The 15,895-nt window shown below is 42.1% G+C and overlaps 1 protein-coding gene across 1 annotated transcript in view; it reads right to left on the bottom strand.

Moving 5' to 3' along the window:
• Positions 1–4,152: 4,152 nt before the first annotated feature.
• trps1 (trichorhinophalangeal syndrome I) overlaps positions 4,153–15,895 on the bottom strand; it is a 131,172-nt gene continuing 119,429 nt past the window's right edge. Inside the window, exons 8-9 of the mRNA XM_066675819.1 lie at positions 14,521–14,643; positions 4,153–7,971 (exon numbers count right to left, since the gene is read on the bottom strand). Coding sequence (XP_066531916.1) covers positions 6,817–7,971; positions 14,521–14,643 — 1,278 coding nt within the window. The 3' untranslated portion in view covers positions 4,153–6,816. The remainder of the gene's footprint in view (positions 7,972–14,520; positions 14,644–15,895) is intronic.

Here is a 15,895-nt window from a genome sequence, read left to right as displayed (position 1 = left end):
GTTTGACTTTTGCACAGAACTGTATGTTCCTCTACATCATTTTACTCCTGATGATAGCCAGCCTTACTAGCCTTGAAAACTCCAGTTGTATGATCCAAGAAGAAACTGGTGAGGCCCCTCATCTTTCAGAATAAGCCGTGCCTCTGCAGTCTGGAGCTAACCAGGCACCAGCACAAAAGAGGAACCCCACGAGGAGCCTTCAAAGACACCCTGGAGAAAGTCTCCTTATCTCCACAGGAATCATCCCCTTCTCCCTCAAGCAGAAATAGTACAGGACACCAAGGTCTGAGGCTTTAGCTCCAGTCTGCAGGACTGCACACTTCTGTAGAAGTGAGCAGCACATTTTTAGATCATATATAGGATAGAAGATAGAAAGGGGTGAACAGAGGGCACCCATTAAAACGTCCATTTGTGGCCACCACTATAAGAGAGTCCTTTCAGAAAAGGTTGGACAGTATCCATCTTGGGCTCTTACCTCAAAGGAAGGGTTTGAAATTGAATCTACTGACACTGAAAAGATCAAATCAAAAGAGAGAAGTCACTGCCTATGTCCATTTTTTTCTTTTCTCACTGTAACCTGGCATCACAAAACATTTTTAGAAAACCTCCAGACAAAAGCAGGAAGAAGGAAACTGGAGCTGTCTCTTTCGCTTTGCATCTGTAGCCAGTGAGAAAGCAGCAAATTATACAGTGAGAAGATGAAACTAAGGAAATGACAAATGAAATGAGGGCCATATTTTGCAGCAACAAAATCTCTGTTAAAAACAATGCATACCTTTTTTTTTGTTGATCTTAACATGAAACTCTGGTATTTCAGGCATTGAATGACATTTTACAATTAACACTTGAAATGTGACTTTCTCATTCCAGACACACATGTAAATTGCAAATTGTGGAAAAGGTCAAATAATCGGTACCTAAATATCAACTGTCGCAGACAGGGAAGCAGCCGTGTTAAAATGGTGACTGTGCATGAACTAAACAAAGAAAAAAAAAGCAGGCTAACCAAGCTACAGCCTGGAAAAACAACACAATCAAATGTCTCAAGAACTCCTGTGGAGGCCAGTAAACAATACCACTAGCTGGGGTAATGAGCACCAGCCCTGGGGCTTACAGTAAGGAGAGTAGTGTGGTGAGTCATATATTACTCATATTATAATATTCTTCATAGACAGACAGTTGTATTTTTAGAGAAAGGAAAAGCGTATCCTGTTCACATTGCCCATTTTGGACTATTCTTCACTATCGGCCCTGTGTCCCAATACATCTTTAAACATTAAGGTGGCAGAGACACTTAGGATTCACTTTCAGTTCCTTCAAGCTGCACTAAGTAAGACTTTGGCTAAAAGTGAAAGAAGTAGGATTACTCAGCTCTGGTTTAAAGCCTTCCCAAAAGTGTAGAAGCAGTTACTGCAGCAAAATGTCCAAACTATCCAGTGATATTAATTTTAGAAAAAATTCTGTATGAGGTAAACAAATTTTTGGCTATATAATGAACAAGCATAGCTATTTTAACATATTAGGGGGAAAATCACTACTGTGGTGCATTAGCTCCAATAAATGCAATAAATGAGCTAATATATATATATATATATATATATATATATATATATATATATATATATATATATATATATATAATATGTGAGATGCCTAATGTCTGGCTTGCACCAAATGACTTTTCATGTGATTTCCCTTTCGCAGACACATTTCCAGTTTACCAGGATCATGCCAAAATTCTGAGACTTTTCTTTTATCTTTTGGAAGAATCTGCTGCAGTAACAAGTTCAACTGTGGCCAAAAGCTTTGTTTGTTTCTGCTTCATAGTTCAAGTTTCTCTACTTGTAATTTTCCACCAGAATCCTGATGGGAAATAATCTCAAATGGAATCTAGTTGCAGTCTTGCAAATAGTGACCCTGCAAAGTTCTCAAGTCTTTTGCAAAATCAAAGTCTGTGACTAAGAGCTCTGATAGCGTCTTTAGATGTGAGAGGGTGGCAGACGTTGGTCATTTCAAAGTGTTCTAGTTTATGGCCAGCACAAGCCTGAAAACTTGGGATAAAATGAACTGTTGCTCTGTTTCTTACGTCAGGGGCAGAGACATTTTCCCACCTTCTCGTCTGATTCGCTCCAATCACGGTGCTGCAAATACTTTCATGTGAGAAGCAAAATGGAGGTTAAACAGCAAAACAAACAAAACACAGAAGCAGCACAGGGAAATATGAGCATGGAATACAAAAATAGTGAAAAAGTCACTGTCCTTCTGAACAGTGAGGGGGGGGTGGTGCTAGTGTCTTTGATCCTTGTGGTATCTGACCAAAGCATGTCACGTTCCATTTACACCCCAGAACTGTGTAAACTTACAGAAAAAGTGTGAAAGTTGTCACATTTAAGCCTTGTGTGGTGTTGGTGTCTTTTTGAACCAAAGGGGATAAAAAAACAAAAAGTAATATCATTAATTATTTTTTAAATTATTATCCCTTGGCCTTGGCTTATGACCTGTGATGAACATGAAGTGAAGAATATATTTTGAATGACTTCACACTGAACATTCCCCAACAAATGTATATAGGTGTTTGGGTTCCCATTGCACACAGGTAATAAAAAAAAAACAGAGGTGCTGTGTCCCTTCACTTGTGGTGCTTTTCCATTGCGTGTGTCCGGCTCTGCAAAACTTGACACGCTAAAACTTGTCGCTTTTTCGCTGGCAGGGCTCCCCCACGAAATGGAGCTGAAAAACCTAGTGTCTAACAGGAATTGCCGGCTTTGAAAACCACAACAACGAAGGCGGTAAAGTTAGGCTCCATTTACTCATCGTGTTGTTTTTGGTTTTTCGACTCTGCCTCAGTTCTCACTGATCAGTTTTTTTTTGTTGCATGTTTGGCTTTCTCTGGAAATTTTCATCGGCCATCGCCCCAATGAGCATATAAACCTCTTCAAAACACCTCAAGGTAAAGTTACGAGTTGGTGCTGGGAGTCTGATAAAAATGTGAAAGCTGCTGTAACTTACGAGATTTTACAAGCGGCGAGTTTGTGCTGGATTTGAATGAGCTCTGCATTATGAGGTGATTGATATGGCTCTGGCCAATCAGCGCTCTGCAGGGTTTACGTGTCACTATTTACTACCTACTCTACACGGTGAGCTGGACTAGGTACCAGATTTGGCCAGTGGAAAAGTCGTGTAGTCGAGTCGAGTCGTGTATGTTCTATGCAGTGGAAAAGCTCCATCTGTTCTTCTCCTACACGACCTGCTGCTGTGTGTTCTTTTTTTCCACTTCATGCACAAGGAGAACCTTATGTTGACTGCTTCCAGTTGAACCCTTTTAATTTTAAGTAGGTGTAATGTAGCTGTTCCCAATATGTTCAAAGTAGATTTCTGAGAATGGCTGGTTTTGTTGAGCAGACACAGGGCTGTCAAAAGCATAATTATTTAATAACACTTTTCAATCTTTCCTGTGTCTGATTAATCTTTTATAAAATCTAATAAAGTTAGCATTAAAGCATAACGTTGTTTCATTAAAAGTTCCTGCAAGTTCAACTATCAGAGGACCAGAAGTTTTGTCAACATCTGATTAAACCATTGCTCCAGTTTGATTAATAAGAACACAGGAAGACAATGTAGGTGTTAATCAAATACTCAGCGACTGTTTGATATGCCGAGAGAAATTAACACATTTGCAGGAGAATTAATGTGTCAAGTCAAAGCCCTGCTGTTAAGAGAAGAGAGCCAAGGCAATAACTTTAAATTTTGCTGTTGCAGTTTGGCATCCTCAAAGCTGTGAAATGATGGGTGGAATATAATTGAGCCTTTAACCAACAGTCTAGCAGGACCCAGGGAAAACTATCACGTGGCTGAGGAGACAGTGAGACAATCAGCACCAACGTCCAGCCCGTGTGGACTCAGGTAGAACACCACACTACACCATCAGGGGTTCCTGGACCAGACTCCTATCACTGAATACGCCTCTCTCTCTCTCTCTCTCTCTGTAAAGTGATTCAGCAGTCTAGTCACATGGGAAAGTAACATCTGATAATGCCATCACAGCAGGAGAATCAAGGTGAACTTTTTAATGACGCAATGAGGCACAAAAGGCTGTGCAAAATTTGCCAAAATGTTTTGTTATTACTTTATTAATTATTATTATCATCATTATTATTATTATCATCATCATCATTATTCAAGTTTAGATGTAACAGACATCTTTGCCATCTTTGTTGTATCTTTTTGCATGTAAAAACCTACAACACAAAAGAAGGAGTTAAGGTGGCAGTTGAAGAAAACCAAAATAAAGAAATTCTAAACCATCATCTATGCACTTTAAATGCAGCAAGTGTAAAAACAACAACGTTCTAAAAACAATAGTTAAAACATTTACATAGGTTCGCCTTCTGCCTCCACCAGGGCTAAACTGGCTTCCAGGCATGAACAAATACTCCTTTGTGTTTCAATGTTGGTAAAGCCTTACACAAGGCCTTCAAAGAAAAAGGAAAAAAACAAAAAAAGGCACAATCTTGTTCACTTATTACAATGCAGTACCTGTTCATAGTCATAGCATGCTAATAAAACATTTCATCTTTCTTCCTTGGCAATAAACAGAATAACTGAAGTGCAAGCATTAACATAATTACAAAATAAATTGAAAAGTTTGCCAAAAATCAAAACAAAACAACAGGAAAAAAAACTCTTACGTCATGTAATACCCAACTGTATAAATGCTCAGATGAAAAGCGACAGTTTATAATTATTTCAGTAATTTTCCAAGAGGCTTTGCAGTTAAGCAGCATCATAAGGCTATAAGTGAGGATCTGTGAAATGCAGAGACATCATAGAGACATCCAGAGCATCTCTCTCTCTCTCTCTCTCTCTCATGTTCATATAAATAATGTCTGTGTGTAGCCAGGTTAAACCCAGCTTGCTGAGCCCATGGCCAAGAAGAGGAAACTGTGGGTAGGAGAAACGTACAGTGGAACAAAAGAGAGGGTACAAACATCTTGAAGCTGCTAGCAAACAAAAACACGAGCTGCTGTGGACTCGGAGGCTTTCTGAAAACAAATGCCTCCATAAATGAAACAGAATGAAAATGCATGCACATTTATTAATCTAATGTGTTGATGTAGTAAATGTCACTGTGTTTTGGCATGGCAGATGATTTCCAAATGCATAAGTAAGACATTTCAGGGCAGAACATTGGATCAGTATTAGTCTACTATTTATTCCTAATATAGAAGATCAAAGAGTACTTTGCTCAGTACAGCATTCAAATGTTGTACGTCTCTAAGAAAAAGCTTCTTCAAAAGGCACCTAATCACCTGCTCTTACTAAGTATTGACAATCGTTCTCTATGTGTGAACACAATGCAGAGTATTTGGCAGGTTGGGTTTCATGTTGTTTCCTATAGGAAACTGCATAAAGGTAATCCTGTACTCTCTTAAGATGGTGAATTCAATAGAATTCATGGTGGTTGAAATACCTGGACGGGGCGAGGTGGGGTGCTGGGGCACTAAGGAGGATTATGTAAAACTGTAGTACACATAAGCCATGAGCACATAAAGCCTTATCAACTTCCCTTGAATTTGTTCAATGTCCATAGACAAAACAGGGAGGTGGAAGTCAAGACAACATGCCGTTCAACTATAAAGCCCATGTACATGTGTAAGGTGGCAAAACAAAGTCATGAAGAACAACACTTGGAATGGATAGTGCCTTTGGTGGCCAAAGAATGTTCCACCTTACAAAAAAAAAAAAAAAAAAAAGACGACAAAATGTGAATGATCATATCTCTCCTGTTTGTGAGGAAAAAAAATACAAACCACAATTAGCAGGTGTTTGCTTCATTACCTTGTTTGCTACATTTGCAAATGTAAACTTTTTCAGAGCCATGCTCAAGGCCCTTATTCAGATGCAAGTTTAATGTTGCATATTAACATATCAGGTAGAAAATACTTTGTACATTATATCAGGCACTGATAATATGATTATTCCTATTAACAACTTAGAAAAAAAAGGTTTTTTTTCCATTCCTTCCCAGACCTCTAGAGGGATAATTAGCTTTGCATCCCAGCAACTAAGGCAGCAGCTAACATGTCTTGATGGAACCATGTAACAATAGTAACCCAACGCTACGCATTGGAGGGGAAAATACATTAATGAAAAGCAGAACTAAACCATAAGATATTTAGTATAATGTTAACCAGAGAAAGAAAGGCCTAAACTAATGTGTCTTGCCTATTTCAGCCATATACATTCCCTGAGGATGTTTGTTTTGAGGACAAAATATAATCACTTATGCTTTTTCCCATAGTGACAGAGGACTGGCACGTCTGCGTACTCTTTGCCACGCACCGAGTCCCACATCCTCGATTTGTTCAAAACCAGGTAAGAGAACTTTCCAGAGGGCTGAAAACAGCCCGAACATAAACAGAACTTCAGTCTGAGTAGGTGGGACCCAGCTTACTGAACAGCTGTGTCAGAACAACATCTGTGTTAAAGTTGGTAAAACAAAGAAAAATAAGAAATCTAAATTAATTAACTACTTGTACCTTTTTCCTCAAAAGCAGTTCTTTAAAAAAGTGAAAACAGCCAAGACTTTGTTTATGTCTGAACTCTTATAGAAATGCTATGCTGACTATTGTTTGCAGAGGCACCAGGAACCATCTTGGCAAGTTTTGAGCCAAAAATAAAGAAAAGAAAGATATTCTACGCATTCATTCGTACATTGTTTTTTTTGTTTTTTTGTTTTTTTGTTCTGTTGAGTCTCTGATTGGGTTCCTTACATACTGCTCGAGTTGTGCTGAGAGGTCTGTTAGACAGCAGGCTTCACTCATCCGTGGCCTTTGCGCTGCCGTCCGCAGTGGGCCGGTGGAGGCCACGCTGGATGTGGGTGGTGAAGTCGTACTTGTCAGTACAGGCGTGCAGGCAGATGCTGCACTGGAAAGGCCCGCCGTCGCCATGGCAACTCATGTGTAGGGCGTACATGACCTCGTCCAAGAAGATGACGCCACAGTGGGCGCATTTGCTGGACAGCTCATCCTGGGTACTCTGGTCCACTCTCTCGTGCTTGGCGGGCCGTGACGGGGCAGCGTCCTGCTCTTTGGCCTCTAATGACCCGTCCCTCTCGCTCTCCCTGTCTGCTAATGGTGAAGCCCGCTTCTCCAGATGGACCTTCTCCTTGGCCATATTGGCGCCATTAGGCACAGGGCTGGGTTTGGAATGCTTCATGGCCAGGTCAAGGGGAGTGTCACTGTCTGGTCCAGAAGAAGAAGGAGGCGGCGGGGGGAAGTGGGGCGGCAGGCCGAAGGCAGGGTAAGGCACAAAACTTTGGCACGGGTTAGGCAGGCCCAGGTAATGGCCCGGGTTGCCTGGTGCAGACATCTTGTACTTAGTCCAGAAGCGCAGCCAATCCGCCTCGCTCTGTAGATCGCTGTGGACGAAAGGCAGGCCGAAGATAGGGTACTGGTATTTCTCGATGGGGCTTCCTGGGGGTGAGTAGCTGGCCTGCTTGGATGGACGCATGTACTTCTCAATGGGGCTGCCCCTCTCTGAACCCCCTTTGCTGTCTGGACCTCCCTGCGAGCCCCCGCTCGGACCGTTGCCCTCAGCTCCTCCTTCGGCGGGGCTCTTGTGCATGTGCAGTGGAGGCATGCGCTTGTGGATCTCCAGCGTTTGGCTAAGGAGGAAGGCATGTGTGGAGCGGGGACTGGGGTGGCCTTTTGGCCCCGGTGGGCCATAGCCCTCGTACTTGCCCAATGGGGCATGGGCAGATTCGGCACGTGGAAGTGGGCCCTCGGTGCCGGGCTCGTCCGGTCTGCGCTCCAGTGGGCTGCCGTTGAGCCGCTCCTCACTGCTCACGCGCTGCTGCTTGGAGCCCACCTGCTCAGATGGGAGGCTGTCTGGATTGAGGCGTTTCCGTGTGCGCCGGCGGATGATCTGCTCGCCGTTGTTCTGTTTGATGATGTTCAGCGGCCTGGGAGTCTGAGAGAGAGAGAGAGAGGCAGTAAGATAGAGGGAGACAGGTAGAAACATGGAGACAAGTTAGGAAACATAAAAATATCCAACTACTATGTAATAATACTTTTATAATCACATAAACATATGTCAAACTACTACATTACAAGCCACATTCAAATTATATTTTACAGTTAGAGCTGACAATGACTAGAACAATACATTAAGGACTATACAAAACTGAACCCAATGCTTTATCTGGCAATAGTTAAAGCCAAGATCACACAGCAGGACTTGTGTGTGTAGAGGGTGAATTGACTGGTTTAAGCAGACATCCAACCCCCCAACTGTCCATTACCGGCTGAGAGGGGTCACTGCCCCACTCAGCAGTAAGAATCTTCCAACCCACTGCTTTATAGAAAAACATTACTCAAATGTCAGGATAAACACACATTCTAAAAAATGACTGTGATTTACCCCATGCTCATAATGCTACCTTTGCTCAATGCTCAAATATTAGAGTTCAGAATATGTGACATCTCTTTAGCCTGTGAAGATCCATCTGCTCTTACTGCTGCAAGATTTAAGACCTTTCAGCATCTCGATTACCATGAAGCATTGAGGTGTGATTCGCCAAAAAGCTCATGTGACACTAAAGAACCCCAAGAGCCCCCTGTGTAAAGAGCACTGAAGCTCGACTTGCATGATTCATGTCTTCTGGGACTCCAAGAACCCAATCCACTAATTAGGCTGGTTAGCGTAATAATCAGTCATCAAAAGGCTATTAATTATTACTGCTTTGATTCTGTTAGTTCTGCTAAGCTATGAAGGACTCACATATGCAGACATTTGTAAGAATTGTTTTCTAAAAATATATTAATGAACGTCAACTCTTAAATCGCACACTCATTTCTTAATGTCACCCAAAATGTGGTGTTGCAAAACCCAGGCTTTTGTCAGCAGTACATTCAGAGGGTTTGCTGGTGTTCACCTGAACACATCTTTACCACAAGTGAATATACAGGATGTACAATTTGAGCTTTGTGCGTGCTACTGTGTTTTTGTCAGTATACACATTTATATCTGAACATTAGGACCACCTTTGTTTTTACACACACTATCCATTATCTCAGCTCTGCAGTGACACTGACATGGTTGTGATGTGTTAATGTGTGTTGCGCTGGTGCGAGTGGATCAGACACAGCTGTGCTGCTAGAGTTTTTACGCCTCTTGCGTGACACTACTGGACAGACAATAGTCCACCAACCAAAAATGTCCAGTCCACAGCGGTCTGTTGCAGGGTTTAGTGACCACTAGCGGAATAGATCATGAACAACACCAACTGTGCAACAAAAGATCAGCTACTGTCTCTGAGTTTATACCAAAGAGAGAGGACAGTGAGTTGAAAGAGTGGTTAAAAATAAGCACATTTTCAGAATATTGCTGGATGCACTGTGGAAGTGTCTAATCCAGCATCTGCACGCATTCATGGAAACTGAATGTGGTGGTTTTTCCTAGGAAAATGAAACAAATTTTCTATACCTTTTATATTCTGAAATATTCTGAAAATGTAGACAAAAGAAGTTCAGAAATTAGATGTATTTTTTTCAAACTGAATGGCTACAGTTTGTAAAGGCTTCATTCAATGGCATCTCCCCTTTCATCTCATTCTATGGAAACCACTGTGGTCGGAAAGATGTAAAGAAATATATCGTTCTCTTGGTGGTGAACCTACAAGTGGAGGGAAAGGAACGGCTTGTGCTTTCTTTCATCACCATGGTCACAATATCATAACGCGTCTGCAATCTATTCTTCTGCCCCCCTATACCATCCTGCCTCTGATAGTCTCTGGCATGTGGGCAGCAAACTTCACTCAGGTGACACGGCTCATCATTCGTTTAGCTCCACTCCGGTCTGCCTGCAGCCACACACTCCTACGTCCTCTCTCTCTCCATAGAAATCTCCCACAATCCACTAGGAGGCATGGCTAATTGGGAGGGCAGAGGCAGAAGAAGAAGGTGAAGTCATTTCTTTTTCTTCCCCCCCCCCCCCCCCCCCCCCCCCCCCCTCTTGCTCTAGCTCTTACTGCAGGGATTCGAAGAAGAGAATTTGCCACCAGAAGCAACGAGAATGCAAATAAAAGTGCTGTGATTTCCTCCTGCCCGGGTCGCTGGATGACTGAGAGGAGTGAAAGCCAGCAGGGGACATTAAACTCGCATGGCAGCTGGTTGCCTTTATTGCACCGTGATCCGTCGACAAGCTCCTGGGGCAAGCGCAGGCAATAGGAAGGCAAGACAGAGGGGGGGAAGAGAAGGGAGGTGGAGGGAGAGGCCCAGCAAGTGAAGATGATAGAGGGGGAGAACATATCCTTCTATCCCCTGATGGCATGTCACCCCCCACCACACACACACACACACCCCAACTACAAAAAACTGCAGGAAATGGGATTAATGCAGAAGCATACTTCCTCCAGTAAAGCTTCTCCCCCACAAACTATTTGGCTTAGCACCATATGTAAAGTGTATATTTTTGAGCAGTGTTTGGTGGTTGGGGAATAAAGTGGAATCGGTTATACAAATTTCATGCCGCTGCTTGAGTTCACTTAATGCCACACACTGGATAGTGTGAAAATGAAAGCTCTGGCTCTTTGGGAGCTGTCAGGCTGTCTGTCTAAAAAGAGGAGCCACACAAAAAGTCAGACAAAAAGAAAGAGTGCCCTCTACTGCCAGACTTCTTCTGGCCTTCTGCTCACACACACATGCACACACTCCACTCTCTCCATTTCCCTCATATCATCTCTCCATCTCTTCCTTTATCCAAGCTAAATTTCATTCAGATTTTCAATTTTTTTTTTCCCATTATGAGCTTTCTCAAAAGAAAATTGAAGTTTAGTTCATAGCATTGTGATCAACTGTAGATGATGCTTTTATCAGAAATGACTGCTTGTAAAAAAGACTGATGCTCTCTTGGCGCTTCACTACAATGTGGGCTCTGAGAAGTATAATAACTGAGTTAAAAAGCATTTCAATTGAATTATATATTTATCATTCGTTTTTTAAACACATTTTGCAGCATTATTTGAGATTCTAGGTTTTCTAGCTGTAAGACTGCATTTCCTACCTCACGTTTAAAGTAACAGCCTAAAATTCTCAGCAATTCTCCAGTCCAGTAAAATAAACCTGTCACGACAGATGTTTTATGCTTTCAAGGGTTGCCATGACAAATTTTGCTGTTTTCTCATGTTACCACTACCTGTAATTTTAATGTCATACCATATAATTAGAATTCACGACTGGACATACCACATGCTAAATTTTGCCAAGTATACTATAATTAGAGGTCATGACCTCAAAATGATGACCTATATCTTGACCATTACAAGTGATGTTAACGTGAACCTGGTATGACATTTGCTATGATGTGTTAAGGGCAAGAGCATGTCAACTATACTTTACATTACACAGTTTAGCTTCTTTCATTTGTCCTTTAGAAGCCTACACTATTTTTATACACATTATAATATATTTTCTTAAATAATTTTATTAATTTAAAGCAATACAAATAAATGATATAAGACTAAAGAAAAAGTATTAAGTTACAACTTCAATAAAAAAACCCAACAGACTGAAACAATAAATTAACAAATCATAAAAAGAAATAATAATAACCAGGAGAACAGAACCATGCCTATTGCTACAAATATATCTGTGATCCACATCATAAATCTCTTTGATTATCAAGCAGATAGTGCCCACTTAAAGCTTCTGTGGCAGGAGAACCTCATACATAAACAATTTTTATTTATATTTTATATTCTGCATATTTTCACTTACATTCACCATACCTTATACTCTGCTAAGTTTTCAGAACTGTGCGATTCTTTGACTGCTTTCGGTGTGCCTTGAGGCAACAGACCACAGCACTCGACTCTGCTGACAACAGATAAAACTGAGCCCACCTTCAGCCTCACACTTCTCTTTCCTCTGCAACCTTGAGCACCTCACTGTGCTCCTCACGTCGCAGTTCCTTTCAGCGCTCCTTCAGCGTGAGCTTGTTTTCTGCATTTCAAAACCATCACTGTTCCCCAGCCTCCTTGCCGTTTAAAGCTCCCTCAACACTGCAGCACAGCTCAGAAGACTCGAGGAGGCTTTTACAGGGCTAAACGCGAAGGAGTGTGTGTGTGAGGTCACTTATTTGAATGTGCTGTGGATGCCGAGGAAAGCTAAAACATAAAGATGAAAAGGTGCTACTCCACAGTTAACACCTTTTTGCAATTTGGCTTTTGAGGTTTTTTTTTTTATTTTTTCCCTGCTCCTTAACTTTTTTTTTTACATTTCATTTTGGTGGTTCACAGAGTTCAGCAGCCGAGTAAAACTTTTCAGGCAATACTCGGCTCCTAAGGTCGATGTCCCACATCATAAAAGGGCCATGTCAATGAGTCTTGTGTGAAAAAAGGAGACAGAGGCTTTATATTGGGCCGTGACACAGCCCAGCACAGTGTGCATGTTGAGTCCTATTATTAGAAGATAAAATCTGAAAGACATTTATTGTTGCAATGTGCTCTAGCATGAGGAGCCCAGACCTCCATTTAGAGCCCTCTATGGCGTGGGTTTATGAGGTGCTATTATGAAATGATTTCTGCATGGCATATAAAAGGTTTTACTCAAAAGTATAAAAATACTGTAGGAAACGCACTGCCAAGACCTAGTGAAGGACAGAGGCTTGTAGTCTACACTAGTGTGGCATCAATTAAATTGTCAAAATTGATTAATTAGCAGCTAAATAACTGTAATTTAGAAGTGCTATGAACAAATAAATAAATACATACAAATAAATATACATAAAGTACGCTTCTAAACCTCATTCTACCACCATCTGTCTGTCCTTGCTTTCCAAACTGTTTTGGGGGCAGGGTGGGACAGTACTGGAAAAAATGACAAACATGCCAATCCTACGGCCTGTCTGATATATTCCAGGAAACTGATGCACTGATTATCCTGTGCCCATCTTGCTTGTAAAATTCTGATGCGGAAACCGACATAATATTGTGTTATCTCCTGTAGCGTGCCATACGTTTATCTTATATGACATTTCTTCATACTTTAGGCTGAAATTAAGATACAGCAGAGGTGAAAGGGGTGCAAAAATAAACACCACAAGTCATCAAATTTCTCCACTGCATGTGGCAAGGCAAACCGTGAATATGGTATTTCCTAAACCTGGCCATGAAGCCACCATTAAATGTAAGTGGTGTAGACAGACAGTCAGATTTGAGCGTCTGTGGTGGGCTGTCATCAGGCCCTGAGCCCATTCAAACCACCAGGTAGCATGGCATCTGAAAGAGCTCTTTGTGGCCTGGGCTGTGCCGTGCCGTGCAGCCTCAACCTAGCTGACCACACCGACTCAGGCAGATCCCTGTATCAGGGCCCCTGCCACCCAGGCTCTGGAGCCGATAGCCCAGGGCCAACACAGAGAAAGAAAGCCTCAAAGATCAAATGCTCCTCATTTTAAGGGAGGGGGGAGGGAAAAAAAATAAAAAAATACTGGCTCAACCCACTGAGGCTCATTTCCAAAGCTTAAATGTATGAATGTATAACCAGAGTAAATTCTAGCAATGGACTCTGGGCACACACACAATGCTTCCCCTGTTCCAGCTGTGTAATTCCTCACATGTTGACAAATTTGTTTACCCGCTGTGTTTATCCAGATGCTGTTTCAAAGGATGCACGAGTATGCTTAAAGATTCCAGGCAAGTATGAGTGAGGGAGATCGCGCACACACACAGAGAGGGAGAGAGAGAGAGACACACACAAACAAATTTGCTAGTTCAGATCAAATTGAAGCTGGAGAGGGGAAAACTGTAAAGCCATAAACTCAATCCAATTGTAAAAGTCCTTTCATGATTGAGATGAGCTGTGTCTGTATATAAGAGAGGTTTGTTTTCCTGCAATTGTGTGGGTTATAAGGATTCTCATATAAACAAACAAATGAAATAAAAAGACTGCCCTGTGCATCAACCAATATGTATCTATTTGATATAAGGCCAAAATTAGGTTTTATCTCTCCTTTAGAGTGTTGACATAATAACTTGGTCGTGATAAGAAATGCCATCGTTTCTCCCAGTGAGCCAGAAGAAAATTCCACTTTGAGTGGAACACACTCAGACGGAGAACAGAGAGAGAGAATGTAAAAGGAGACGTGTACAGGAGGTTAAGAGCATGCAAGCACATGTGAGAAAGCCAGGTTTTTGGACTGGCCAGGGCTATCGTGTCTGGCCTGGGAGGGGGGTTGGAGTTGAGGTGCTTAGAAAGTTAGGACTCTGGCTGGGTGCAAGATTACTTCCAGAGTGCCATTAGCTGCCCCGCAGGCCAAAAGGCCAGCGACTCCGCGGAGTAGCCGTCAGGTCTTAGCTTCACAACACGGAAATGCAGCGGTCGGTCAGAAGCGGCTGCACTACCACCTCTGTGTTTGGTTTGACTTTTTTCCCCCTCATAATTCGTAGGTGGGCTGGTGAGACGTCCGCCCCGCTTTCCACCCCTCCCTTACTGGCTTGTTTTTCTAAGTGCTTTCCCTTACCGAGTGGAGCTTCTGATAGAGGCCACACGCGTTGCACACGTAGCCCCCGTTGGCGTTCTTCCTCCACAGAGAGGTCTTGGTGGTCAGACAGTTGGCGCAGAAGACCCCTGATCCCCGCCGTCTCTGAAATCATAAAGAGACACAGAGAGAGAGAGAGAGAGAGAGAGAGAGAGAGAGAGAGAGAGAGAGAGAATATTAGAGTGAGTGAGGGCTTAAAAATGTATAGATGGATAAGGAAAATAAAAAACGTCAGAGGGAGACTCAGTGTGACGGATAAACTGAGAGTAAAACGAATAGGAAAAAGAGGAACAGAGCAATGGAGGAAGTGAAATATGCACCACTATGGGAATTGTAGGCAGATGCCAATATCTGAACATTTTCATACACATTTTCCAAAGGTGATATTGATACAGACACAAAAGTAGAAACTGGCACACAATCCAGCTGGAATTAAAATACAGAGAAATACGGCCTGCTCAGATTGCAGTAAAATGCAGATGTTTCAGGGCAGTAGTGCAGAATCCCAGAATCAGATATATTTTTTTAGATTTCTTGAATAATAGTGGTATAAATAAAACAATTCACTATAACATTATTTAACCTCCTGCTGATTTATGGGAATTGTAAAATACAACTGTTCCGCTGTTTTGGGGGTGACAACACACACTTCCCCCCAGCAAACTCTGGGTCAGCCACACATTGCACTGTTGTGTCTGAGGAACTAAAACACTCATTTCCTCAGGGGGAGCTTGCCTTCAAAAACTTATTTACCACTTAAAACCCAAAGTCTCTAAAGAGAGGGGTGAATCTAAACTCTCTTCTACAGAAACCCAACATCTTTGGATGTTCTATATATAGCTGCATTTAATATAATATAATAGACGTCTTCTCCACAAATCCACTGACCCATAAAAATAAAAAAAGACAAATGAATCATGTGGGGAGCTCTGGTTTTATCAGTGACAGAAACTACAAGTGAATCCCATGGGTCGGGGGGAGCGGGGCAAGTCAGCCGGGGTAGTATATGAGAATTATCCAGATTATGGCCTCTGTAAAACTCATTTGGCCTTATAGAATTTGTGCGATTTATTTAACTTCAGACGACTTGTGTAGGGAGTACATTCCCCCTGCCAGAAAAATACAATGCTCCTAATTGTGCTCTGATACATTTTGAATGGAAAGCTTTTTGCAGACATAATTTTGGCGTGGAGGCCGGAGAGCTTTCTTGGCAGGGATAGGGCACTTGATTCATCGGGTGTTTCACAATGTATCAGTAAAAAGTTCTGGGGAGCAGCCAGTTCCCTATAGGGTAATTTTTCAATCCAGATGCGAGCGCTATCGGAGGGCCCCCGCGTCAGCTAAACTAATTATGATC

This window comes from Hoplias malabaricus, chromosome 6 (assembly GCF_029633855.1).
Source record: "Hoplias malabaricus isolate fHopMal1 chromosome 6, fHopMal1.hap1, whole genome shotgun sequence".
Lineage (NCBI taxonomy): Eukaryota > Metazoa > Chordata > Actinopteri > Characiformes > Erythrinidae > Hoplias > Hoplias malabaricus.
Note: the sequence above shows the minus strand (reverse complement) of the source record. Positions and strands in the feature narration are given on the sequence as shown.